The following is a 27,683-nucleotide window of genomic DNA, read 5'->3' as shown; positions in this document are numbered from 1 at the left end:
AGAAAAACTCTGTCTCTGAAGTGTGCAAGAAAAGAATGGCAGCAAGAGACTGGCTGCATAGCTGTATGTCCTCCTCCGCTGGTACTTTGAGGTAGAGTGCCTCTGAATATGGAGGTTTTACTCCTAACAATCATGGTTAAGAGCAGGGGTGGGAAAGCTCCTCTCAGCTGACCAAACATGGCACACCAAAGGTGTTCAATTTGGCCCACAAGAACATCTTCCCCAAACCACCAACCCATTTTTGATGTCGGGGTGAAATTCTGGTTGTGTGCATCTGTTCCCAGAAGGAAGGAAGGACACACAGCCAAAGCAGCAGGATTAAAGAGATGAATGTGTGTGGAGGAAGTAAATTCTGGTCATTCTGGCTTCATACGCCTTTTTCCAGCAGGGAACAAAGATGCGCTCCCAAAGCAGCAGAATTTAAACTCCACTCATCAGCTGATGAGTAGGGGTTAAATCCTGCTCAGTTTGTCAGGATTCCATGCAAGCCTCTTCCTAGTTCAGGAAAGGATGTGTGTAGAGACCTCTGTAAAAATGAAAGTGGGGACTTCATTTTAGCAACACCTTCTAAGGTGCTTTGAAGTCTCAACTTTGGGACTTCAAAGCACCTTGCACTTGACACCATTGTAATGGCACGCAATTGACAGGATGGCAGCCTCTCTCGCCTGTCAAATTTGGTCTTCAAAGCCAATCTTGATCAGAATCTGTTCCATGAAGCCAAAAAGATCTCCACCCCCACCCCCACTCATGGTTAAAAACAACAGAGCCCTGGAGGATCACTCTAGTCCAGTCTAGTTTCTCACAGTTTGCTCTCTTGAAATGGGCAAAGTGCTCCCTTAGCATATAACTTCCCTGCCTGTTAAAGTAAAGGTAAAGGGACCCCTGATCATTAGGTCCAGTCATGTCCGACTCTGGGGTTGCGGAGCTCATCTCACTTTATTGGCCAAGGGAGCCAGTGTACAGCTTCTGGGTCATGTGGCCAGCATGACTCTGGCGAACCAGAGCAGCGCACGGAAATGCCGTTTACCTTCCCGCTGGAGTGGTACCTATTTATCTACTTGCACTTTGACGTGCTTTCAAACTGCTAGGTGGGCAGGAGCAGGGACCAAGCAACGGGAGCTCACCCCATCGCGGGGATTCGAACTGCCAACCTTCTGATCAGCAAGTCCTAGGCTCTATGGTTTAACCCACAGCACCACCCGTGTCCCTCCCTGCCTGTTAATGGGGAGCAAATGTGACCCCCACTGAGCCGCATTGTTGGACTCCAACTCCCATCAGCCCCAGCCAGCAAGGATGCTGGGAGTTGTAGTCTAGCAACATTTAGAAGACCGCAGGCTCCCTATCCCTAGCTACAGGGAGTCTCCTCTTCCAATCTGAAGGATCGTGGAAACCTATGATCAGGAAGACCGCACATTTCTGAACTCCCATTTTCACATGCACACAAGCACTGAGCACACCAGTTCTGAAATAGGCCCTCTCAAGTCCTTGCTTGGCACGTCTTTCATCTCACCTTGGGGTAGAGCACAGGGTTAAACTTCAGTCCGGTCACATCATCGCAGAAAGCCTGCCCAGATAGGGAAGAGAAGTGATTGTCAGCAAAGGCCACCAATGAGTAAATGTTTCTTTCAGATAGTTGAAGGCAACTTGAAAGAGGCATTGGGTTTTGCATTGTTTTGAAGGGGGAAAGAGTGCATTGGCTAGGGGTCTCCAACATGGTGCCCTTCTGGCAAGAAGTGAGGTTACAGGCAACCGGGCAGAAGGCCCTCTTTGTAGTCATGCCCTCCCTGTGAAAAGCCCTCCCATCAGGGGTCAAAGTGAGAAACATTTCAAAGAGGCAAATAATTATACGACTTCCCAGTTGAATCCTGACAAGACAGAAGTACTGTTTGGGGGGGACAGGGGGCAGGCGGGTGTGGGGGACACGCTGGTCCTGAATGGGGTAACTGTGCCCCTGAAGGACCAGGTGCGCAGCCTGGGAATCATTTTGGACTGACAGCTGTCCATGGAGGTGCAGGTCAGTTCTGTGTCCAGGGCGGCTGTTTATCAGCTCCATCTGGGATGCAGGCTGAGATCCTACCTGCCCACAGATTGTCTCACCATAGTGGTGCATGTTCTAGTTATCTCTCGCTTGGACTACTGCAATGCGCTCTGTGTGGGGCTACCTTTGAAGGTGACCTGGAAACTGCAATTAATCCAGAATGCGGCAGCTAGACTGGTGAGTGGGAGTGGCCACCGGGACCACATAACACCGGTCCTGAGAGATCTGCATTGGCTCCCAGTACATTTCCGAGCACAATTCAAAGAGTTGGTGCTGACCTTTAAAGCCTTAAATGGCCTCAGTCCTGTATACCTGAAGGATCGTCTCCACCCCCATCGTTCAGCCTGGACACTGAGATCCAGCGCTGAGGGCCTTCAGGCGGTTCCCTCATTGCAAGAAGTGAGGTTACAGGGAACCAGACAGAGGACCTCCTCGGTAATGGCGCCCGCCCTGTGGAACGCCCTCCCATCAGATGTCAAGGAAATAAGCAGCTATCCTATTTTTAAAAGACATCTGAAGGCAGCCCTGTTTTGGGAAGTTTTTAATATTTAATGCTGTATTGTTTTTAACACTTGATTGGGAGCTGCCCAGAGTGGCTGGGGAAACTCAACCAGATGGGTGGGGTATAAATTATAAATTATTATTATTATTATTGACGTCTGAAGATAGCACTATATTGGGAATTTGATGTTTTGTTTTGTTGTTTTGTTTTCTGTTGGAAGCTACCCAGAGTGTCTGGGGCAAGCCAGTCAGATGGGCAGTAATAATCACCACCACCTTCAATATCATTACAAAGCAACCCACCTTTGCAATCTGTGGGATGCTTGGTAGTTTGCTAAGTCCAGCTAAGGGGATTCTTTCATGCAGCGTTTTTGCCTTGGACCTATGGAAAGCAAAAAGAGAGGGAGAAAGGGCATAAGTCGGAAATAAGCTGTGATGGTGTACAGATGCCTCTGGGCTTAAAACAGTAACACACACACAATATCTGCAAAATTCACAATGCAAAGCTATACCAGATGTCTGGAAATGAAACTTCACTGAACATTTGGGCAGGGGGAGGGGACTGTTGGCAGTGAACGATACAGTTGTTTAGTCTCCTGATCTTTTTAAAAATTCATGGGTTTGCCTAGGAAATAAAAGGATAAGTCAAATAGGAGCTTGTTTTCCTTGGTTTTGAGAAGGAACGGTGCTAAATATGATTGATACTTTCCAATATCCTTGCAGGGATTTTTATTTTATATTATTTTTTACATCTGGTTTCCTAGGGGCTGGCTGCAGATCAAGCAAAATGACGTTCGTTACCAAAGTAATCTTGAAAGAACAGACTCAAAATTCAAAGTGTGTGGTGGCAGCGGGGGAAGGAGATCTATAGCAGTATGGGTTCTTAGCCTGGCTTTCTGAGTTATCACCATTTCCTTCCTCTCACACAGCAAAGGTTCCCGTCTCAAGAGGAGATTGACCACGCAATCTTGGTGCCAGGGGAAACTGAGGATCTTTAGGAGCCAACTCCTAGGGGCCGTGGGGGGCTTCGGCCCCCACACTAAAATATTTGAGGGAGCTAAAATGATCCTCTTCTTCCTCAGTCCATCAGTCCACAAATAGCAACTAGAGGTTATGCTCCTTTAGAATGCTCAGATGAGTGAACAGCCCTTTGCAATATTAGTAGTTGATGATTACGATTGGAGGAGCGAATGAGAAATGGCAAGAAGCTGGCTGCCCAACAGACCTTATCATTTGCACTTAATCAAGAATACAAAAATCTGTAATTGTGCCCCTTTCTGTTCCTTGATATTAGATTCCTGGGTTGCATTTAGGGTTGCCTCTTCTAGTATAGAAAAGGAAATGGGAGTGGGGGACAGACATGGCCAAAAAACCGAATAAAAATGTAAAAAGAGGCACGTTGGATCAAGCTGGGACCTTACAGAGCCCAGCATCCAGCCAGAATATTCACAGGCCAGGATGTAGGAGTGAGGCTGGGGATTTGATTCATTTTCAGTTTAAAGGAAAACCTATTTGTTTTGAACTTTCCGAAACAAGGTGTGAACCAAAATGCGAATTTTGCAGCGGAGTTCTCCAAACAAAACAGAGTGCACAAAAACGCACAAACAAACATTAATGTGTGCGCAACAATGTACATATTAGTGAAGATAACATACTAAAAGGCATTATATTAGGGGAAATTGCTTTGTGTATATCTGGAGGAATTCTCACTGATGAATTTTCATGAGGGTTTTTTTATATATACATAAAATGCAAGCGGATGTGAAAATGTGGAGGACTGAATTTAAGACTGGAAGCATAAAAAATAAAACACCCAAGAGAGTGAAATGGGTAGATTTGCCCATTCTTAGCTTAAAAGTTTCCATTCTGAGGTTGCACAACCAGAATTGTACCAATACTTGGCCAATAGGCAGTTCCACAACACACAAAGCTTTGTTCATTTTCCGCAGGGAAATCTGCCCTGGAACTAAGACTATAGAAGGTATGGGAAGAACAAGTAGGACCTGCAGCAAAACGACACAGTGGAGAGCGATGCTCTTCAGTGTTCCAGCCAGTCTCTTATACATTACATCCCCTCCAACCCCAAAAAAATGTTGGCTCCCCGTCAGCAATCCTAAGCCACTGAGCATGCTCACTGCTCATTGGGCTGTTTGGGGAGGAAGGATATGCCCTTAATTTATCCCCTAACGTTAGTATGCAGGATTATATAGAACAATGGGATCATTCAGACTTCCATTTGCCCCACTGCTTTCTTTGGAGCAAACATCAACTGGGTTTTCCATGGAATTCATGTTTTCTCCGATTCAGCACTAAAGGTAAAGGTAAAGGTAAAGGACCCCTGGATGGTTAAGTCCAGTCAAAGGCGACCTTGGGGTTGTGGCACTCGTCTCACTTTCGGGCCAAGGGAGCCGGCGTTTGTCCAAAGACAGCTTTGCGGGTCATGTGGCCAGCATGACTAAACCACTTCTGGAGCAATGGAACACTGTGATGGAAGCCAGAGCACACAGAAACATTGTTTACCCTCTCACCACAGCGGTACCTATTTATCTACTTGCACTGGTGTGCTTTCGAACTGCTAGGTTGGCAGGAGCTGGGACTGGGGAACGGGAGCTCACCCCATCGTGGGGATTCGAACCACCAACCTTCTGATCAGCAAGCCCAAGAGGCTCAGTGGTCTAGACCACAGCGCTACCCGTGTCAGCACTAAAGACACGGGACAAGTGGAAGTCTGTTAGAGCCCAATGCCATGTCCCACAAATAACGAAAGGAACAGGAATGTATGTTTGCTATTAGCATATGAGATGCAGCAGAATTGACTCAAGAAGTTAATGAAACAAAATTTTGGAAATTGGTTTGCTTGAGACACTGACCCCTTTTCCGCTTACTGTACCTGAGTATAATTCTTAGGTATTCAATTCCGTCTGCCTCTTCGCATTTAATAGAAAGGATCAAATTTCCCAGGCTGCTAGCTGTGCAGTAAAAATTTAAATGATCCTAAAAATAGAAGGGAAGTGTTAACAGTGTGAGGAAGAAGCCCAGGGGAAAGCGAGGGTTTTGATCTCGCCCCAGCCCCAACTGTTCCCTCAGTGTTGGGTCTTGACGCCTAGAAGGAATCATGGCTGACTCATTGCTATCTTAAGAACATCTCACAAACTTGCCATCCTCTGGGAAACTAAAAAGCAATTATTTACACTTCACTCGTAGGTCTCAATATTTGATCCATGCCACTTGCCACTATAAGCTACCGGAGCTAGATCAACAACTCTGAGGGCAGCGTAATAGATGACCAGCACTCATGCAAAATTCTGATGGGGAAAAATCAACACTCAGAACATACCTCCATTTCCCCTCTCCCCGTATTGCACTCCCAAAGAGGTCACAATGAGTGGGAAACCTCAGGCCTGCCAAGCCCTCTCTAACTGGCCCTCTGGACATCTCTCACTGGTCCTTCTTCACACCCACAATGTGTTTGCCTGGCTGGAATGTGTCCTTGAGCTCCAAAATCACCTTTTCCTCGCATGGATGGAGAACAGAGATGTGTCTGTGAGCATGTGCAATGCCTAGCCTTCTATACTCTACCCTACTGTGCAATTGGACAATGAGTGCAAAATCTGCATTCTTTGCTCCACCCACTTTCCCCACTGGCCCCACCCACCTCTGGCAGCAGGTGAAGATTACACTGAAGGGGATATAGCCCCACCCCACCCCACTCAAATGCATGGACCCTCCTTCAAATGCCCTCGTCCTCCTCCATCACATGCATTTTGCTGGCTATGCATGGCCATCACAAACCAAAGTGTGGTCATTGTTAATTAATTAACAGCTAACGATTCAACTTCAATCCATTATTATTACCAAACTCATTCATGATCAATACTCATCAGTGGTGATTTCTCTCTTTCTTTAAAAACCTCCGGCGGCCCAAGGGGTCTTAAGTCCACTGACCTTTCCCAAGAAGTGTTTCCTATATGCTCTGGCTTCTCCTTTGCACTCCAGCTTGTAGCCGTAAGCACTGGGGCTCAGCTGCTCCTCGTCCTCTTCGCAGATGCTGCTCTCCGATGAGGTGGGTGTGCTGACGTTCTCGGGGTCTTCGATCCAGTAGCCCCCAAACTGTGGCAGGATGATGACAGGATAGGGGCTGCCTTTTTCTACAATCTGGGGAAAAGATTAAGCAGGCTTCAGAGGCAGAGCTGACCACATATCTATATCAAGCCATGATGATTGACAACTTTGGGGGATTAGAGAAGAGGATTAGACAAATTCATGGAGGATAATGCTCTCAACAGCTACTAGCCATGATGGCTATGTTCTGCCTCCACTGCAGAGGCATGTTGGCATTCATCTGTCTCGAGAGTCAATGGAGGGAAGGGCAAATCACTGGAGAATCACAGCACCTGCTGTTCCTGCAGAGGCCAGTAACGTGTAACGGCTGCCTCCCATGTTGCTTTTGCTGCATTAACAGCAACAACAGTGATCTCTCTGGGGCGCAAGCCTGGGCAGAGTGTATGGAGGTCCTGGGCTGCCCAGATGACAAGGACACCCGCCCCCTGCCGCCCAGCTCAGCCTCGCTGATGTGATCCAAAGGAAAGCAGAGCAATACGTTTGGCACCAGCTTGGCGACCAGAGTTGCTGGAAGGAGGCATGCAAGGTGCCATCCAACCAACTTAGAAAGTCCACTCTGGGTTTGTGTAGGGTTTGCACCTTAGTCTTTTCTTCTCCCTGCAAGATATCCTGCAAGGCAACAGAGGTTTAGGAGCAGTTTTCCTTCTCTTAGATTGGATACCCAGTATGTTTCCGAGCACAATTCAAAGTGTTGGTGCTGACCTTTCAAGCCCTAAATAGCCTTGGCCCTGTGTACCTGAAGGAGCATCTCCACCTCCATCGTTCAGCCCGGACACTGAGGTCCAGCTCCAAGGGCCTTCTGGTGGTTCCCTCGCTGTGAGAAGTGAGGTTACAGGGAACCAGGCAGAGGGCCTTCTCGGTAGTGGCTCCCGCCCTGTGGAACGCCCTCCTATCAGATGTCAAGGAAATAAACAACTACCTGGCTTTTAGAAAACATCTGAAGGCAGTCCTGTTTAGGGAAGCTGTTAATGTTTGATGTTTTATCGTGTTTTTAATTTTATCATGTTTTTAATATTCTATTGGGAGCCGCCCAGAGTGGCTGGGAAAACCCAGCCAGATGGGCAGGGTATAAATAATAAATTATTATAATATTATTATTTTTATACCATCCCAGGTTGACAAACCCCACCTGCCCCTGATGTACCTCTGCAGCACATGCAGAAACCACCTTTGTGGTCACTGGACCTAATGTTGGTCTCATCCACTCAATCTGCCTGTCTTTGCATGCAGAGGAAGTCCCTAACTCAGCAAGTTGCAGGGGTGTGTGGATTGCTGACTCTCTATAGAGCAATTGCACTAGCATTGGCCCACACTGAATTTCCCTGATGAAGCATGGTCAGCCAAGGCAGTGCTTGTGAACCCCCACCCCATAGAATCACAGAACTAGCCCAAACCCCAGCAATTCAGGAATCACAGCTGATTGGCCTTTTATAGTGAGTACGTGTGCAAGACGTACATTCGCACAGAAACATGCATGGACTAACAGGTCTGGCGATACTCACTTCATCAATGCTGGGATATGGGATGTAGTCCTCCTGAAAAACACCCAAAGGAAAAGCTGGCATTAATTCTAACACAATTTGCAATGGGAGAAATATTTGGGCATGGGATATAAACAACGGTTCATGAGTAGCACAAAGAAATTGGACAGAGACAAGTTTTTCCTCTCCCTCTTTCAGAACACTAGACTTCATGATCATCCGATGAAGCTGAACGTTGGAGGACAGAGAAAAGAAAGTCCTTATTTCTTGGGCTCCATGATCACTGCAGATGGTGACAGCAGTCACGAAATTAAAAGACGCCTGCTTCTTGGGAGAAAAGCAATGACAAACCTAGACAGCATCTTAAAAAGCAGAGACATCACCTTGCCGACAAAGGTCCGTATTGTTAAAGCTGTGGTTTTCCCAGTAGTGATGTATGGAAGTGAGAGCTGGACCATAAAGAAGGCTGATCGCCAAAGAATTGATGCTTTTGAATTATGGGGCTGGAGGAGACTCTTGAGAGTCCCATGGATTGCAAGAAGATCAAACGCATCCATTCTTAAGGAAATCAGCCCTGAGTGCTCACTGGAAGGACAGATCATGAAGCTAAGGCTCCAATACTTTGGCCACCTCAAGAGAAGAGAAGACTCCCTGGAAAAGACCCTGATGTTGGGCAAGATGGAGGGTGCAAGGAGAAGGGGACGACAGAGGACGAGATGGTTGGACAGTGTTTTTGAAGCTACCAGCATGAGTTTGACCAAACTGCGAGAGGCAGTGGAAGACAGGAGTGCCTGGCGTGCTCTGGTCCATGGGGTCATGAAGAGTCGGACACAACCAAACGACTGAACAAAAACAACAATTCACGCAAAGCATAAAGTATGGAATTTGCTCCCACAGGAGGCAGTGATGGCCACCAACTTGGGTGGCTTTTATAAGAGGATTACTCAAATGCATAGGACAATAAGTTGGTGACGGTTGTGTCCTATCTCCATGGTCAAAGGCTTCTGAATATCAGTTGCTGGGGATCACAAGCTGTAGAGAACTAACGCTCTCATGTTTTGCTTGCCAGCTTCCCATAATAGGCTTCTGGTTGGCTGCTGTGAGAAATAGATGCTGGACTAGATGGGCCACTGGCCAAATCCAGCAGGCTCTTCTTACATTCTTAAAGGTGTTTGTGGGGTGTATGTATTTTGAAGGACTGGTCATAAATTCATCCAGGGTCCTTTTCTTCGAAAATCTTCCTGGCGGCTGAATGTGAGCAAGAACTATTGAATCCATGTTGTTTATCAGCGTGAGCTCTCCAGCATCATATTTCTTACAGGCTCAGCACAGGAAGAGGGCGGGTGAAAAACAGGATTAAAGGCTCTCCCTCCCCATAGGGTTGATCCCTGCATTTTTAATCAGAGCCTCGGTTTTCAATAATACTCAAATCCTTCTGCCTGCGCCATCACTTTTGTTCTGACTTTGAGCATCTGGATTACTGAGGAAAAAACTAATGGATGGCTGAGTTCCTTACAAAAGATCACCGGTGCTCCTTGACGGCAATAAGTCTCTCTCACACACAGGTGACACACTTTGGCTACTGATATGAACATAGACATACGGGCAGAGACATATTTTGCTGTAAGCTTGCAGTTGGACTCTGTCAAATGCAGAAGGAACAAGATATTCAGGCGTTGCTCAGACTGAGAAACCAAGCCTGGAACAGCAGTTAGCCTGTCATTTGTTTACGTACATACTCCTGTGGTTTAAACCACAGAGCCTAGGACTTGCTGATCAGAAGGTCAGTGGTTCTAATCCCCACAACGGGGTGAGTTCCTGTTGTTCGGTCCCAGCTCCTGCCAACCTAGCAGTTCGAAAGCATGTCAAAGTGCAAGTAGATCAATAGGTACTGCTCTGGCGGGAAGGTAAACGGCGTTTCTGTGTGCTGCTCTGGTTCGCCAGAAGTGGCTTAGTCATGCTGGCCACATGACCCGGAAGCTGTACACCGGCTCCCTCGGCCAATAAAGTGAGATGAGCGCCCCAACCCCAGAGTCGGCCACGACTGGACCTAATGGTCAGGGGTCCCTTTACCTTTACCTTTATACTCCTTACATGCCAGAATGGTTACAAGCCTGACACCACTTATAAAATCCATTCATTAATAAAATGCACCATAAAACAATTGAATCAAATCATTAAAACCACACATATTTAAATGTTCAATAAAACAATCCCATTTTTTTAAATAAACAAAATAAAACCAACTAACAAGGCAGTTAAAACAGCAATTAAAAGTTGGATCAAGATGCTCACCCTAAACAGGGGCATCTTCAAGAGTTGGCGGGATGCCGATATATAGGTGGTACATGACCCCAGTCAAGCTTGCAAAAATTTACCATTTGCCCGACAATAAATGTTGGAAATGCAAAGAAAATGAAGGTACATTCTTTCACCTCTGGTGGACGTGCCCTAAGATTAAGGCTTTCTGGGAAATGATCTATAATGAATTGAAAAAGGTATTTAAATATACCTTCTTGAAGAAACCAGAGGCCTTTCTCTTGGGCATGGTCGGCCAGTTGGTGTCAAAAAAGGATAGAACTTTCTTTATGTATGCTACAACAGCAGCAAGAATACTTATTGCAAAGTACTGGAAGACGCAAGATTTACCCACTCTGGAAGAATGGCAGATGAAGATGATTGACTGTATGGGATTGGCAGAAATGACTGGCAGAATCCGTGACCAGGGAGAAGAGTCGGCGGAAGAAGACTGGAAGAAATTCAAGGACTATCTACAGAAATATTGTAAAATTAATGAATGTTGAATGATGTCGGATAGAAATCAAGGGGTTTTTAGCTGTAATGCTTTGAGATAAGGATTTGCTGAACAAATAATTTGAATTGGAATACAAGAAGGGGAGGTATGAGGAGGTCAGGGAAATATCATTGTCATTGAAAATTAAGTATTGTGAATTGTATGTGTTTTTAAACTTTTTTGCTTTTTTCTTTTTGATTGTATAAAAATTGAAAACTTTAATAAATATCTTTTAAAAAAAAAAGAGTTGGCGGGATGCCGATACTGATTGGGGATGCTCGTATTTAAGCCGGAAGGACTTTCTGCACTACTGGTACCACAAGGGAACAAAGCTGCGTCATCTCAAATCAATGCACATCAAGCCATGGCAAAACTAGCTTCGTTCCGCTTGCTGATCTTAATGTGCTTAGTGGACAGTGGAGGGGAAGTTAGCTTTTCAGGTGATTTGGCCCAGAGTGGTTTAGGGTTTTATATGTAAGTAGCAGGACCTTAAAACTGGCTCAGTGTGTAACAGGCAGCCAGTGAAGATCCCTTATATGCCCAGTAAGGAGGACCACTCACACCCTGTGCATGGTACGTGTGCCATAGAGCCAGCCAGCCCCTAATTGGTTCCTTGGGTCACCTGGTCTGGTTGGGGCAATGAGCCCAATACTCTCTCTCAACAGTTACATGGTTGGTGCTGCTGCACATCAAAAAGATCAGGCCAATTAAGTCATTCAGCCTGAAAGCTGGGAGTAAAGGCAAGCAAGTCCCTGCCACCACAACCCCCAGTTTCAGCCCCCTGGCACCATTCACATGAACACTTGTTCTGATCCAACAGGTCTCTTAAGTTCTTAGGGAGCTGAGAGTTTCTAGCTGGGATTACATGGACCAGTCAGACCCCTTGAATGCTGTGGGAGTTTTTGCTTTTGGAAAGCGAGTGTGCAGTTGGTTTTTCTGTTTCCTATTTGTAAATAAACTATATAGACGCAAAAAAGCAAAATAAGAGCTATTGCTTATATTAAAGTTTATGTAACTGAATGTTATCAAATTTATATTTGAATCAATATAGATTTCTTTTAAAATCCAGTGTGATTGCTATTATAAATTATACAACGTTATAAAATGAATTTGGTCTCCAGTGTTTACTCAACCCAAGGAAAACTGTTTGTGTCTACTGCTCAGAAATAAGTCTCAATGAATAAACATGAGGCTTCTTCCTAGGTGTGAATAGCAGGGGTGAGAAACCTCTGGTCCATGGGTCTAATCAGACCCAGCACAGATACAATTTTGGCCCCTGGTGCTGTTTCCCCAGAAGCACGCCCACCTGCCACACTTTGGATGCCATATTTGGGCAGCTAGGGGCAAGGCTGCCAGCGAGCCTTAAAGTGAGCTCCTGATTGTTCCTTGACCAGGGAGGCTTGCTGTCACTGCTGATCAGCTGATTGACTGGGGAGATGGTTGGAATTGACTGTGCTATGAAATCCCCAATCAGGAACTCCATAGCACCATTGATCCTCACCAAAACGCAGCACTAGTCAGTTCACCAAGGAAGACAGCACACCAAAGCGCCGTGTGTTCAAATCCTGCTTGGATCAGCTTGGATCCACCTTTACAGCACAGCTTGACCCCAAGTCACGCTACAAAGGAAAAATGAGACACCTGATGTCATGGTGATGTCAGGTGATCAATATGCAGGCAGCACCACCTACCCATTGAAGTGGCCCACAGTGGGGCTAGGACATGGGTAGGAAAACTAAGGCTTGGGGGCTGGATCCAGCCCAATCGCCTTCTAAATCTAGCCCGCGAATCCGGGAATCAGCATGTTTTTACATGAGTAGAATGTGTCCTTTTATTTAAAATGCATCTCCTGGTTATTTGTGGGGCATAGGAATTCGTTCATTTCCCCCCGAAAAATATAGTCCAGCTCCACACAAGGTCTGAGGGACAGTGGACCGGCCCCCTGCTGACAAAGTCTGCTGACCCCTGGGCTAGGATCTGCCTGTTGGATTTCAGCCTGTGGAGAAACTGAGGAGAACTCAGAAGCGCATTACATTATGAACCACCTTGTCCAAGCAAAGATATATTCTGTTCCTAGACATTGAAAAAGAGACCCACGTTTGGACCTTGTCCTGAAACTGACCTTATTTTTCTGGCTTCCACTTCTCTGTTCCTCTAATTTTGGCCCCTGTTTGTAGAAAAACATGACATGCAGTTTGTTTAGTTACTTTGGGATACATGCCAGAGGTCTTGGGTGCATGTTCCTGGTTAAAATTTGCAACACAGAACTTCTTACTAGTCTAGTTTATTTGGTCAAATGGGACACTGGCCCACCAAGCTCAGTCTCCCCTCAGCCAGCCCCACCTGCCTGTCTTCTTACTTACAATCAGCCCAGAAGGTGGTGGCCTTGCCTGTCAACTTCCTCCATCTTAGTCTCAGCTTTGCCCTGGGATAACTCAGAAGAGAGGAGGAAGATGGAGATAACTCTAGAATGAGTTGGATCTGCCTGCCATTAGCTCTGGTCCCACCTGCTGGTGGGCTCCCTGCCGTCTGCCCCACCAGTCGCCAGTGGGCACCAGCCACCACTGTCATAGGGCCCACAGACATTTCTCAGCTCCATTCCCCACTTTCAATATTGGGATGTGGGGCAGTGGCAGAGCTGCAACAAACAGCAGCTGCATCCTCATTGCAAATGGCTCCGTGGGAACAATGGGATGCTGTGATGCAGCTTTCGTTCAAAATTATGGCTGTCTCCGCTGATCACTGAGGACAGCCATATATCTACTTCAAGTTAGCAAGGATGACCATCATTTCACTAGTCTTCCTCCCCAGGAGCACTTTTGGAGACCATGTCTTGGAAAAGTGGAGTCTATGTGCATGCACTTTCTCCCTCCCTCCCTCCCTCCCTCTCTCTCTCTCTCTCTCTCTCTCTCTCTCTCTCTCTCTCTCTGCTGGGGGTGTGTGCAGATCTGGGGGCAGGAGAGAGAAAAGGCTCTAGGGCAGCCTTTCTCAACCTGTGGGTCCCCAGATGTTGTTGGACTACAACTCCCATCACCCCTAGCTAGCAAGGCCAGAGCTCAGGGATGATGGGAGTTGTAGTCCAACAACATCTGGGGACCCACAGGCTGAGAACCACTGCTCTAGGGGGTAGAGTGCCCACAGCCCTCATTCAAAAATCAAAATATGCCCATAGGCCTATAAAGGTTGAGAGCCCCTGGGGTAGCATAACTCCCAGTTGGTGATTCGGCTGGGTCGCTGCTTCCATTTCTTGCAGCCTGATTTATTGGCAAGGCATTTATTTGCAAGCTGAAGAAAGACAGGATGCAATCCTCTGCCACTTCATCTCTATCAGATCAGCCACTGCACACATGTTTTCAGAAACGTGAGACATCGTTCCCAGTCACCAAAGATCGCAAACATCTTTGAAAGCCTTTTGCACCCACACCCTGCTCCCAAGTAGCCTGCCACAATTATGTTGAAAACACACATGCACAGTTGCAAAGAGGAACAAGTTCCGGGCAGAACTGACATGCCACATACCTGCATTTTTTCCAGCATTTCAAAGAACTCTGCAGACTGGGGGAGACAAAGAAAAGAAAGAAAGAAGTGAAGCTGAAAGTCAACACCTTATGACAACTGCAATCAGATCATTTATTGCACTCATTGCTTCTAATTTGGAGAGTTTTGACTAATGAAGCCCTAAATGGCTTGGGACCTTGATGCCAGAAGGAAGATCTCCTCCTCCTGGAATTATCTGAAACTTAAGGTCATCCACAGAGGCAGATCTCTGAGTTTCCTCAGTCTGAAGCTCAGAGTGCTGTGAGGGACAGGGGCTACTTCTGTGGTGGCCCCCTAGCTATTGAATACTCTGCCAGGGAAGCTCGCCTGACACCAGCCTAAGACTTAAGCCTTCTTGCTTAAATCCCTCTGGCCAGTGGTTTTAGTTACTGTATTTGGTGGTAGTGTTTAGCTCCTGAGTTTTCTTTTGCATCTTACTGTGCATTTACTTTTTTGTATTTGGGCTTTACACCAGGTTCTAAGATTCATGCTGGATTTTTACAGACATTATTCTTAGGCTTTTAACTGCAACACATGATGCCCAGAAAACGTGTTTGTGGGGGGCCCAACAAGTAAATAGACATGCACAGAAAAGTCCAGGCTTTTATATCGATTCTCCATCGTTCATTGATTGCAAACCGAAATCCTCTGGAGGGGGCAACGCTTCTGAACACCATCTGCTGAGAACTGCAGCTGGAGAGAATGCAGCTGAACTTGTGTCCTTCTTGCAGGGTTCCCATTGGTGCATCTGGTTAGCCACTGTGAGAACAGAGCACTGGATTCCTGCATTGCAAGGGGTTGGACTAGATGACCCTTGGAGTACCGTCAAACCCTTTGATTCTATGACTAGGTGGCTGATGGCCTCATCCAGGAGAGCTCTTCTCATGTTCTTATGATGTTCTAGTGTAAAATGTCAGCCACTACTATATACCCAGAAGTCCCCACTTCATTCTGCTGGTTCAACCCAGCTTATATCTTGATGACTCTGTGAGAACTTGCCCCGTTTGAAAACCCCTTTTTTGTTTCTGTCAACCCAAGATGAGCTCAAAACACTGGATGGCGAGGAAACCCTTATTGATACAACATATTGACACCCGATTTTCTTCATTAGAGGTCCAGGCAGTTTTCAAAACAGTAAAATGCATTTTTTTAAAAAAAGCTGTATATAGAAGGAAGTAGCCAGCAATAAAAGACAGCAATAAAACAATTTAAAAGGAACTGAAGTTTAAAAAAACACAACCCAATGAAATATAATAAAAGGCGCCGTGAAAAAACAGTCAGAAGGGTTATATACAATTATAGTTATAGCTAAGCCAAATGTTCTTAGAAGACCTTTTTTCTCAGAAAATGTCAGCTCCTTTGTTTCTTTGTAGGATTATATCGCTTTGAAGCATTATACCAAAATATTCCCTGGCATTTTGGGAAGCAGTTACCATCTCCCCCCCAACACACTCAGCTGTGGAATAACCCTAGGTCTGGGGCATTCATTTAATTGCAATGTAATGTCCAGGGTTGCAGTAGGGCTGGGGCAATGGAGGCAGGGCCCAGTCCTTAGAGGAGGAGCCGGGAGGGAACATCCATTGCAGTCGACATCCTCCCCAGTCTATGGTAAGAGCCTGTGCCTCACCCTCCTGGAAAAACTGAGGAAGCACCCGGTCAGCCTCCTGTACAAAAAACAAGAGAGTGGGAAGAGGCAGGTCTTAGAACTTAGGTAGGCTTGGTTGTAGACAACTGCCATGAAGCCCCTCCGTTCCTGGAAAGGCCTTGATCCATAGCTAACTCCATCCACCTGCTGCCAAGCGAGGAATGAGACTGCAACACCCCGCATGTCAGCCTACCTAACTCAAGCCGCCATTGGCTCCTCCCCACCCAGAACTCCCCTCCTCTGTGATGAAACAATGCTCCTCTTCTTTCCGTTCCTCCCATTGCTCTGCTCTTCTGTGTAGGACAGAAGTGGGGAGGTGGATCCACCTGGTGGGCCAGGTCATTACCTTCCACCCACGTCCCCGCACAAGCCAGGTTTGATAGGTGGGCGGGGCTACCCAGCTGCCAGTTACCTGACATCACCGTGACAGCAGCTGACATGGCGCTTTGAATTGCCTGGGCTTTGCAAGCCCCGACAACCAGCTGTTTGTCGGGGCTTGCAACGGAGCCAGGCAGGTAGCTTTTGCAGTGGATCTTTGCAGGTAGCGCTGATCAGTTGACTGGTGGTAACTGCAAAGCCCCCTTTGACCCTGTTGGGTTGTTTTGTCTGCACCACAGCTGAAATCACATAGGGCAAGTAGGTGTGCCTTGGCAAAACATGCTCTCACAAGTCAAATGAAGAGGACTTGTGGGCTGAATAAAGCCCACAGGCCAGAAGTCATGGACCGGTTCAATGCAGATGGATTGTGGTAAGAACCAGCAGAGGAACCACCAAGGGAAGAAAGCTCGGAGCCCGGGAAGTGGTGGTGGGAGGACGATGAATGGTAAGAGGGAGAAGACTGGGAAGATGAGATGTTGGAAGCTGAAGGGGTAATGGGACTTAGTGAGCAACTAACCCTAACCCTAACCCTAGCTCCCCTCCTCCCTGGTCTCCCAGAACCAGAAGAAGCAGGAAGCAGGAAGCAGGAAGAACAAAGACAGGCATGCAGGTGCCTGATTGCTTGGGGGGGGAACCCTAGAGGACACATGGACAGCTGCGGGGAGGCAGGGACCATAATTCTTGGCAACTGATCCATTGGTCAAGACCTACTAGGGATGAGTTCCTGTGCTCACTGGGCCTAACACTAGTCTGTTCTGGCTAATAAAGAGTTAACTCCAACATGCATGGTGTGATTTACTGCTGACTTGCTCCAGAGCTTCACCACCAGCCTTCCCTAACCTGAAATCCTGGAGAGCCACTGTCAGAGTAGGGGATATTAGGCTAGATGACCTGATAGACGCCAGCTTCCCAAGGCTTCAGATTCAACACTGGCATCTTCAACTAGGTGATGGGATTGGAGTGCACCTCTGCTTGAGGCTTTGGAGAACTGCTGCCAGTGGTGGAAACTCTGTTGCTGAACCTCAACACTCATCATCCTTGACCACTGCTCTGCTGAGTAGGGCTGAAGAGAGCTGGAGTCCAACAGCATCTGAAATAGACAGTGCTGGCCTGGTGGAAGGAAGACTCCTTTCTTGTTCAGCAGCAGCTTGGGCTCAATGTCCTGGGGTAGCTCAACTGGTAGAGCATGAGACTCTTAATCTCAGGGTTGTAGGGTCAAGCCCCATGTTGCTCAAAAGATTCCTGAATTGCAGGGGGTTGGATAAGATGACCCCGCCCCCAATGGCCCCTTCCAACTCTACAATTCCACAAGGTTGCACAGAGATGGGGATGAAGCTCACCTTAGCACTAAGAATTCTGCACCGGCAAAGGAACGGCAAGCTCAGGAAGCGAAAGAGGGGAGTGGTAGCCCCCCAAAATTGTGCCCGATAACGTAAAGCAAAGTGACAATCAGGCTGGAAAATAAAAGCCAGAGCAAAGGCAGATGCAGACCATTAAGTTAATTAGTGGCAAGGTTCCAGCAGAGCTCGCCCAACCAAACTCGATTATTGTATAGCTTTTTGAATTTTCCAGTCATTTGCAAGGTCATCTCCTTCGTCTAGTAACAGCCCGGTAATTCAATTGCAGGTTTATTTTCTCAGGAAGCTGCCCTCCTTTAAAAAAACAAAATAAAGAGCCTATCCAGCTGCTCTGGGAGTCCTTGTCAAATATTGGGACACTCCTAATAAACAAACACGGCTTTTCTTTCCAAAGATGGTACAGAGTACCAAAGAAAAGTCTGTCTTGTCTTTCCTCATCTCCGCCCTCCTGGCATCTTTTGATCAAACCTTTGTTTGCTCACAAGAGAGATCTAAGTTCCTTTACTCCTTTAAGCCAGATAATGGAAAGTACTTCTTCACGCAGCACATAATTCAACTATGGAACTCACCGCCACAGCAGGCAGTGATGGCCACCAGCTTGGAAGGCTTTAAAAGACTAATTCATGGTCTGGTTTGTCAGGGTCCTTCCTAAAATGTCAGTGCCTTTTGCATGTTTTCCCGTCTTCAGTGCTGATGCTTGCATGGACCCTGATAAACCACACTGCAATAAAGTAATCGTGATGTTAAACACTGCAATAAAGCAACCTTGATATTAAACATTGTAATAAAGCAATCTTGATGTAGTCTCATGTGCGATTGCATCAAGATTTCTTGCTCTTCGTATTTTATCACTACAGTAGTACCTCGGGTTAAGAACTTAATTCGTTCTGGAGGTCGGTTCTTAACCTGAAACTGTTCTTAACCTGGAGCACCACTTTAGCTAATGGGGCCTCCTGCTGCCGCTGCACCGCCACTGCACGATTTCTGTTCTCATCCAGAAGCAAAGTTCTTAACCCGAGGTACTATTTCTGGGTTAGCGGAGTCTGTAACCTGAAGTGTATGTAACCTGAAGCGTATGTAACCCGAGGTACCACAGTATTCTGGTGACAGTAATTTGTTTTCATTGTTTCATTCTGACCCTTAAATCATTGTAACCCACCCCAAGACCTCCTGGCGAAGGACAGGAAACAACAACAAACGTTAAAAATCACACAATATTGTCGGATTTCAAAATCAAGTCAGCCGTTTTAAAATATACATTATAAAATTGAATTGCATCTCAAAATACATGTCAGATTTGCATGTATGGGTGGGCTGCTTAAATGGGGGGGGCGGTTCTTAGAAGGATTATGAAATTGTACAGCAGAGGTGCCTGCATAATATCAATAGGCAAGGAGTTCCAGAGGTGCTGTCATGGTGGAGGACTGATTCCTCAGAAGTGTGGAATGAATGGGAAACAAAGAAGACTAAGTTGTGGGATAGCTTAGTCAGTAGAGCATGCAACTTAATCTCAGGGTTGTGGGTTCAAATCCTCACATTGGGCAAAAGTTTCCTGCACTGTAGGGGGTTGGACTAGATGATCCTTGTGGTCCCTTTCCAATTCTACAGTGCTAAGACTCCAATATCCACTTCCACACATGAGCTTGGCAGGCTGTGCCAACATCCCTGAAATTACCGTATTTTTCGCTCTATAGGACGCACCCGACCATAGGACACACCTTGTTTTAGAGGGGGAGAACAAGAAAAAAAAATCTCCCCCTCTCTGCTCAGTGCCCCTTCAGCGAAGCGGCAGGAGAAACGGAGCCCCTTCCATTTCTCCTGCCACTTCGCTGAAGGGGAGCTGCGCAGAGAGGGGGAGAATTTTTTTTCTTGTTCTCCCCCTCTAAAACAAGGTGTGTTCAAGGTGCGTTCAGTCGCCTTCAGTGAAGGCAATCCGAAGCCTCCGGAGCGCAGTGGGACTTTCCGCTGTGCTCCGAAGGCTTCGGGTTCCTTTTGCTGAAGCGGGGAGAGCAAGACTCTCCTGGCTTCAGCGAAAGGAACCTGAAGCCTCCGGGACACAGTGGGAACTCGTGCTGCACTCTGAAGGCTTCAGGTGGCTATCCCTGAAGCCTGGAGAGCAAGAGGGGTCGGTGCACACCCCTCCAGGCTTCGGCGAAGCCAACGCAAAGCCTCCGTTGCTTTCACTGAAGCCAAGGAGCCTGCATTCGCTCCATGGGATGCACACACGGTACTCTGCTGCAAACCTAAGATGTGAGATTCCTGCTTCTGAAGTTCAGCGGTAGGGCATCTGCATGCAGAAATCTCCAGGGAGGGCCAGGAGACATTCCCTGCCTGAAACCCTGGAGAGCTGCTGCCAGTCCGTGTAGAAAACACTGAGCTAAATGGACCAATGGGTCTGACTCATTATAAGGTGGCTTCCTATGTTCCTAAGGTTCAGCTGAGACAAAAGCATGCCTGTTAGGACTTATCAGCATGGAGCAGCTGGTGGCGTTACCACCATTTCGCAGCCAGAAAGATACGGCAGCTTGCCAGAGCACGTGTGGCACGGCCGGTGCCTTCCGAGTTACCGTACATCCCTTGAGCCCTGCTTGAGGCCAGAAATCCCGTCCCTGATAAGCAATCTCTGCCCCTAACAGGCCGGACTGGTCTCTCTGATTAATACAAACAACAAACTAGGCAGACAACGAAAGCTGGGGAAGCTGAATCTAGCATAAGTGCCACCCTCCATTTCCATGCTTGCCAGTCTCAGGGAGCCAAGTGCAACAGTACTGTAGAAACCATAGAAGCTTAGAGTTGGAAGGGACCCTGAGGATCATCTAGTCCAACCCTTCAATACAGGAATATGCAGCCGTCCCATACGGGGATTGAACCTGCAATAATAATAATAATAATAATAATAATAATAATAATAATAATAATAATAATTTTATTTGTATCCCGCCCTTCCCGGCCAAAGCCGGGTTCAGAGCGGCTAACAACAAGTAAAAATAGCACAGCGTACATAAAATCACACAGTCAATTAATTAAAATACATTCTAAATTCAATTCAGAATCAAATTAATGGCAACCATTGGGCTAGAGTTCTATGAGGATTACAGAAGGAGAGAGGGGGTCCACCAAAGGTCTGGTGGAACAGCTCCATCTTGCAGGTCCTGAGGAAAGATGTCAAGTCCCGCAGGGCCCTAGTCTCTTGTGACAGAGTGTTCCACCAGATCGGGGCCACGGCTGAAAAAGCCCTGGCTCTGGTTGAGGCCAGCCTAACCTCCCTGTGGCCCGGGATCTCCAAGATGTTTTGAAGACCGTAAGGTACTCCATGGGACATACCAGGAGAGGTTGTTTCCCATGTCCCTTCTCTCCCTCTCCCCCACTCACATATCCATCCAACCATTCACTCACTTCTGCTTAGAGGAACACGATGGGGAACATTGGCTCAGCGGTCCTTGCAAGCTGCTCCAGCAAGCTCAGCCCTTGCACACCGTGTTGCCTCCAGAGTCAACCTTCTTGATCTAAGAAATCTCACTGAAGATGACATGGGTGAGAACAATGCCAGGAGGGTGGGAGGGAGAAAAGCGGTGTAATTAAGCTGACATGCCTGCCACTCAGACTCAGAGGAGCTGTCAGCTCTGCCTTTCTAGTCTGACAAGAGTTCCGACTTTTCGTTGTACTGCAATAGCATCTCATTACATGCCTCTGCAGGGTTATGAATGGGGTCTGCCAGCTGTTTTGTGAATGCAGCAAACTGTGTGTTACATCAGGCCAGAGTTAGGGCCATCTTGTCTATTCTGATCGGCAGTGATTCTCCAACACCTTAAGGCAGAAGGCTTTCCACCTGCTGCCTGCTCCTTTTAACTGGAGATGTCAGAAATTGAACCTGGGACCTTCTCGTTTATTTTTAAGAGTTGTACCTTCCAATCGGGGACGCGGGTGGCACTGTGGGTTAAACCACAGAGCCTAGAACTTGCCAATCAGAAGGTCGGCAGTTCGAATCCCCGCAATGGGGTGAGCTCCCATTTCTCAGTCCCTGCTCCTGCCAACCTAGCAGTTCGAAAGCATGTCGAAGTGCAAGTAGATAAATAGGTACCGCTCCGGCAAGAAGGTAAACGGCGTTTCCGTGCGCAGCTCTGGTTCGCCAGAAGCGGCTTAGTCATGCTGGCCACATGACCCGGAAGCTGTACGCCAGCTCCCTTGGCCAATAAAGCGAGATGAGCACCTCAAACCCAGAGTCGGCCACGACTGGACCTAATGGTCAGGGGGCCCTTTACCTTCCAATCAAAGGATTCTCAAGTCAATTTATAGGCAGCAGGCAATACTACAATAGAAACCTCAACATTCTCTGTCTGCCTCTTTCTGTCTCTGTCTCTGTCTGTCTCTGTCTCTGTCTCTCACACAAACACCAACACACACACACAATCCAGCAACCCTTAGAGCTTTGTTGATAGACACAGACCCTCCAAGTGTCCCTACTTTCCAGGGACAGTCCTGAATTTACAGAAGCCAATCCAGTTTCTGATGAGTTGTCCCACTTTTCCTTAGGGCAGCCCTATTTTCATCTGAGAAATGTTGGAGGGTATGAAGCTATCCTATCCCTGAGCCAAGGAGATAACTAACCACACAACCTTTAGAAGACATATGAAGGCAGCCCTGTAGAGGGAAGTTTTTTCAAATGTCTAATGTTTTATTATGTTTTTATATATGTTGGGAGCCACCCAGAGTGTCTGGGACAACCCAGTTAGATGGGTGGGGAATTATTATTATTATTATTATTATTATTATTATTATTATTATTATTATATCAGACGTCCCTATTCTCACTGGAGAAATGTTGGAGGGTATGTAGACAGGGCCAGAGCAGTGATGTCTGGTGCCCACTGGGACTGGTAGAGCAGAAGTCAAGGAGGTCAACAGAAAGTGGAGCCCAAGGCTATGACAGGCAGAGCCAGCTGATTCTAGTTTCGTCCCTATCCCCTTCCTCCCTGCTGAGTTCTGCAAGGGCAAGACTGAGACTAAAGAGAAAGAAGGAAGTGACAGCCAAGGATGGCCTTCTGGACTGGTTAAAAGGCAGCAGATGGGCTTGGAGGAAATAAGGCTGCTGTTGGCGGGACAGCACCCCATCTGCCCTAACGTGCCAGCTTCTGCTGGCAGGCTATACAAGAAAACGCCCAACACTCACTCACCCATTTGCATGCATGGCCCAAATGCCCTTAGATCTCCAGCTGATGGATGGGGGCAGAGCTTGCTGCCTTTTGGTCCTGCAGTCCCAGCCCAGTCAGCAGCTGGAGATGAGTCTCTGACAATGGGACAGGGGAAACCCACCCCCTAAAGCTGCTCTTTCACTGGCCAATGGAAGTGGCTATGCTGGTTTTCCCCTTGCCATGACATTCCTCCTGAGAAGCAGAGGGCGCAACTCTCCAGCTGATGGCAAGGGCAAGAGTGTGCATCTCTAGCAGGCAAAGTATCTTTGGGTTGTTCCACCACTGAGCTATGGTTCCTCCTCAACTAGGATGCCTTGCTAGAAATGTCGCTCTCTAATGCACCCTTAAGAAGATCAAACCTATCTATTCTTAAGGAAATCAGCCCTGAGTGCTCACTGGAAAGACAGATCCTGAAGCTGAGGCTCCAATTCTTTGGCCATCTAATGAGAAGAGAAGACTCCCTGGAAAAGACCCTGATGTTAAGAAAGATGGAGGGCACAAGGAGAAGGGGACAGCAGAGGACGAGATGGTTGGACAGTGTTCTCGAAGCTACCAGCATGAGTTTAACCAAACTGCGGGAGGCAGTGGAAGACAGGAGTGCCTGGCATACTCTGGTCCATGGGGTCACGAAGAGTCGGACACGACTAAACAACTACAACAATGCACCCTTCCCATGACACCAGAGGTGGTTTTTCAAGCTGCAAAACATTACGCCGGCAATTCTCATGCAGAAACTCTCTAATTACTGGAATTTCAACCCAGAATAAATGTTAGATCTTGACGACATGCCGTATTCGTCGCATTGAAAGGTATCAGTTGGGTTCTTGGGAACTCTGAAGGCTCTCAGAAGACAGGGAGGGAAAGCTTTGGAGAGTAGGCAAGGCTTAGCATGTCTTCCTGAAAATGTCAATCGGTCCCTCTAACCTTCCATCCAAACCATAACACTATCTATGTTTTAGACTCAGCATACATGGTTCTCCTAACAGTTCTTGGGTACAAGGGTATTTTCCACGCATATTGCACTCCAGGAGATAAGAGCCAGACAGTTCACAGCTCAAAAGGGATAATATAAGTGGAGATTAACTCTAGAGGGAGGGAGGCATGGCAAGACTTTGCAATCCACACTATAAACTCCACCTGCCTCTGGTAAAACATTCAGAATTTTCAAGAATCTCTCGATTCTGAATATTCCTTTTTCCTGCTATTAACTTCAGTTCTCCCAATTTCCACATCAGCTGGTTATTTAAAAAGAAGAAGTTGTCATAAAAATTCATCGGCATTCGGGAGAGAACTTCTAATATATTTTATTTACTTATTATACACCTCTTATTTGTAACGAAACATTAAAGCAATAAAGCGATAAAATCATTGGGGAAAACAACAGATTAAAACATTAAAAAGTGATTGAAATCAACAATAACCTAAAAACCAGATCCAAACACATGTCAACATACTACGTGTCTAATCTCTCTCTCTCTCTCTCTCTTTAGTGATCACTTGTAGCTGAGTAAGATTGTCTTCCATAAACACGGTTTTAATTTTGTATGCAGTTTTGCCTAATGTACGCATTTTCACAATGTATTTTGTATGCAATTTACACAATTTAATTTTAATGCACACTTTGCCATGGCACACGCGTCTTCTGTACATGTTACTCAGCCAGCAAAGTGCATTGCAGAATGAGCAGCAGTACAAATTTTGTACAATATGTTTTGGGGCTTGTGTATTGCTTCTAAGAGTGCAGTTTTGTAGGTTCACCTGCAATGCAAACTGAACTAAATTTCTCCCCCCCCCCACATCCCTAATCAAGAATTGGAGTCTGGGTTATATAGAATCCTAGAATTGTAGAGTTGGAAGTGACCTTGAGGATTGTCAAGTCCATCCGCCTGCAAAGCAGGAATAAGCAGCTGTCCCATATGGGAATTGAACCTGCGACCTTGGCAGGTTATCAGCCCCATGCTCTAACCAACTATCCAGGCTTATACTCAGTCAGACCAGTGGTCCATCTAGCTCAGTATTGTCTACGCTGACTGGCAGCAGCTCTCCAGGATTTCCGGCAGGAGTTTCTCCAAACCCCACCAGGAGATGCCAGTGGGGATCAAACCTGCGAACTTCTGCTTGCAGGGCAGACACTCTATCATTGAGCTACGGCCATTCCCCTAAGGCGGCTAGTTTTGACCTGGTGCTTTTGCCAGGATCGAAGTTATTTAGCAGAGGGTCAAGCAAGCTCACTGTGCGAGCTGATTGCCCGACACCTGCGGCACAACACTCACCAAAAAACTGCTAAGGAGGTCCATCATGTTTCCAATGCTCCACCAATCCACGCTAGCGTCGCATAGATCCGAAACCACCGTGCGTCCTTCTGGAGAGCTCTCCTGAAGCCATACACCAGCCTGAACATCCATATAGGCTGTGCTTTATCCCCCCCCCCCCTCCAAACATCCCTTTGTTAATATTTCTCTAAGTGAGACATTGTGCGCTGGCTGCTTGACAGGTTAAATGGGCGTGCCAAGTCACAAGGCGAAAGCACCCAAAACAGGTTGTGCAGGAAGCACATTTTAATATTTCAAAGCAGAGAGGGGGGGGTTGTGTTTCTTTTCCTCCCTCCTGCCTCACAATTTGGAACAGGATCAAAGGCGCCCTGTGACGTAACAATCCTCTAAATGTGGAAGGCAAATGTGCTAGTGTATTTGATATCGGGTAGAACAATGTGTGTGGAGGGGGGAGAGGGAAAGCAGTCGCTATTAAATGCAAGCCACAAAAAGAGCAAAAGGTTACCTCTGCTTCAGCAATCGGACTTGTGCAGAGTCTTGCTGTGCTCAGACTAGCAAAGGCAGACCAGCTAGAAAAGGGGTAGGCAAACCAAGGCCCAGGGGCAGGATCCGGCCCAATCGCCTTCTCAATCCGGCCCAGTGATGGTCCGGGAATCAGTGTGTTTTTACACGAGTAGAATGTGTCCTTTTAATTAAAATGCATCTCCGGTTTATTTGTGGGGCCTGCCTGGTGTTTTTACATGAGTAGAATGTGTCTTTTTATTTAAAATGCATCTCTGGGTTATTTGTGGGGCATAGGAATTCGTTCATTTTTATTTTTATTTTCAAAATATAGTCCGGCCCCCCACAAGGTCTGAGGGAGAGTGGACTGGCCCCCTGCTGAAAAAGTTTGCTAACCCCTGAGCTAGAATAAGGACCAGGGAGAAAATGTCCCCATCTTCTCTGCCCTCTCCACAGGCTACAAAGTTGGGGAGTGCATACACAAGGCATATGCACCAAGGAGGGGCGCTCTGGGATTGTGGATCCCTCCCCCCAGGACATTCCGGGGTGATGCTCCTAAAATGTTCAGCTATCATCATTTTATTTATTCAAAAGTTGAGTTTGTAGTCCCTTTACTTCATAGAATCATAGAGCTGGAAGGAACTCTGAGGGTCATCTAGTCCAACCCTCTGCAATGCAGTAATCTCAGCTAATGCAGCCATGGCAGATCCATGACCAATCATTCCACCCTGCTATTCAGAAGTTCAGATATCATCTTATTGACCACAGAAAAACAAAACTGTGTGGAACCCCTGCAAGTAAATCGGCAAGGGGAACATTACCCACCCACAACCCCAATACTAATTATTACTTCACTATATATTAGCTGGCATCCTAGCAACATTTCCTTATTAATCGTCCTTTTTATAGCACAGACTTGCAATGCTTTCAGACCACACCTGATGAGTAAACAGGAAGCCGTTCTTGGATATCTCTTCCAACGCTATGATTCTTCGAATTAATGTGCTACCTAATGGCACTTCTCCCATATCAAATTGCAATGGTAAGGTTTGATGATTTTAGACACTGTGGACCTCGTGGTCTTATCACATGGCACCCATCAGTTCTGAATTAGGTAGGACATCCCAGAATTACAGAAGCCAATCTCAGCTACTGTTTGGATCCTGGAACGTCTCATTTTTTTTCATTCTGGCACTCTGGAGTGAGTCAGGTGGCTCACACCAGAACGCCGGACCAAATGACACTCACTTTTCAGTCTTGCGAGACCCAAAAACGAGCATCTTTTGGTCTTGCGCTCTCGCGCATGTGTGAGCATTTGGGACCAAACAAAGGAGTGTCCCGATTTTGGTTCCCAAGATGTTGCAGGGTATGCTAACAGGGAGTGATGGTTCAGATGACAATGTCTTCATTTACATCAATGTAAATGGCTTCAGTTACATCAAAATGTGGAAAGACAGCCCTGCTCACCTTCTCATTCTGTAGAGTAACACCCTGGGCAATGCCCACCACCACCAAGTCCTGCTCTGGTGATGCCACCATCAAAATGACTTCTATCAACTCACCCACCAAGCCTGAACTTCTGGGTACTTCTCTTGGTCCCAGTTCAAAAGCTGAACCTGCTTTGGCGATGTTGCCCCGCTTGTGTCTGAAACCTCTCATTTCTGGAAGGTTGATGCGGCCCTGACGAAACACAGGCATCCTTGCATCATGCCAGCCTACAGATCTGAACGCTCCTTTGGCGCAGAGGGCTACGATCACAGTTGTGTGGAGCAATCGTTGCATGCAGACAGGTTGGTAAATTGAACATGACAGTCTCCGGGGGGCTGTTGGGCTCCTGAGATACTCCAGCCCTCTGCTGCCTGG

At 46.9% G+C, this 27,683-nt stretch overlaps 1 protein-coding gene across 12 annotated transcripts in view; it reads right to left on the bottom strand.

The window, feature by feature from the left end:
* The window catches only part of RAP1GAP2 (RAP1 GTPase activating protein 2), a 184,565-nt gene that overhangs the window by 29,087 nt on the left and 127,795 nt on the right, over positions 1 to 27,683 (bottom strand). For 10 of the 12 annotated variants that reach the window (XM_053367734.1, XM_053367735.1, XM_053367741.1 and 7 more), the window contains 7 exons: positions 14,456 to 14,491; positions 13,059 to 13,103; positions 8,164 to 8,196; positions 6,485 to 6,694; positions 5,430 to 5,533; positions 2,843 to 2,921; positions 1,511 to 1,564 (listed from right to left, as the gene is read on the bottom strand). In XM_053367734.1, the coding sequence (XP_053223709.1) occupies positions 1,511 to 1,564; positions 2,843 to 2,921; positions 5,430 to 5,533; positions 6,485 to 6,694; positions 8,164 to 8,196; positions 13,059 to 13,103; positions 14,456 to 14,491 (561 nt within the window). Of the gene's footprint in view, positions 1 to 1,510; positions 1,565 to 2,842; positions 2,922 to 5,429; positions 5,534 to 6,484; positions 6,695 to 8,163; positions 8,197 to 13,058; positions 13,104 to 14,455; positions 14,492 to 16,100; positions 16,257 to 25,319; positions 25,467 to 27,683 lie in introns of those variants that run through there. The other 2 variants (XM_053367738.1, XM_053367740.1) reach the window with 2 other exon arrangements.

Source organism: Podarcis raffonei, chromosome 15, assembly GCF_027172205.1.
Source record: "Podarcis raffonei isolate rPodRaf1 chromosome 15, rPodRaf1.pri, whole genome shotgun sequence".
In the NCBI taxonomy this organism is placed as follows: Eukaryota; Metazoa; Chordata; class Lepidosauria; order Squamata; family Lacertidae; genus Podarcis; species Podarcis raffonei.
Note: the sequence above shows the minus strand (reverse complement) of the source record. Positions and strands in the feature narration are given on the sequence as shown.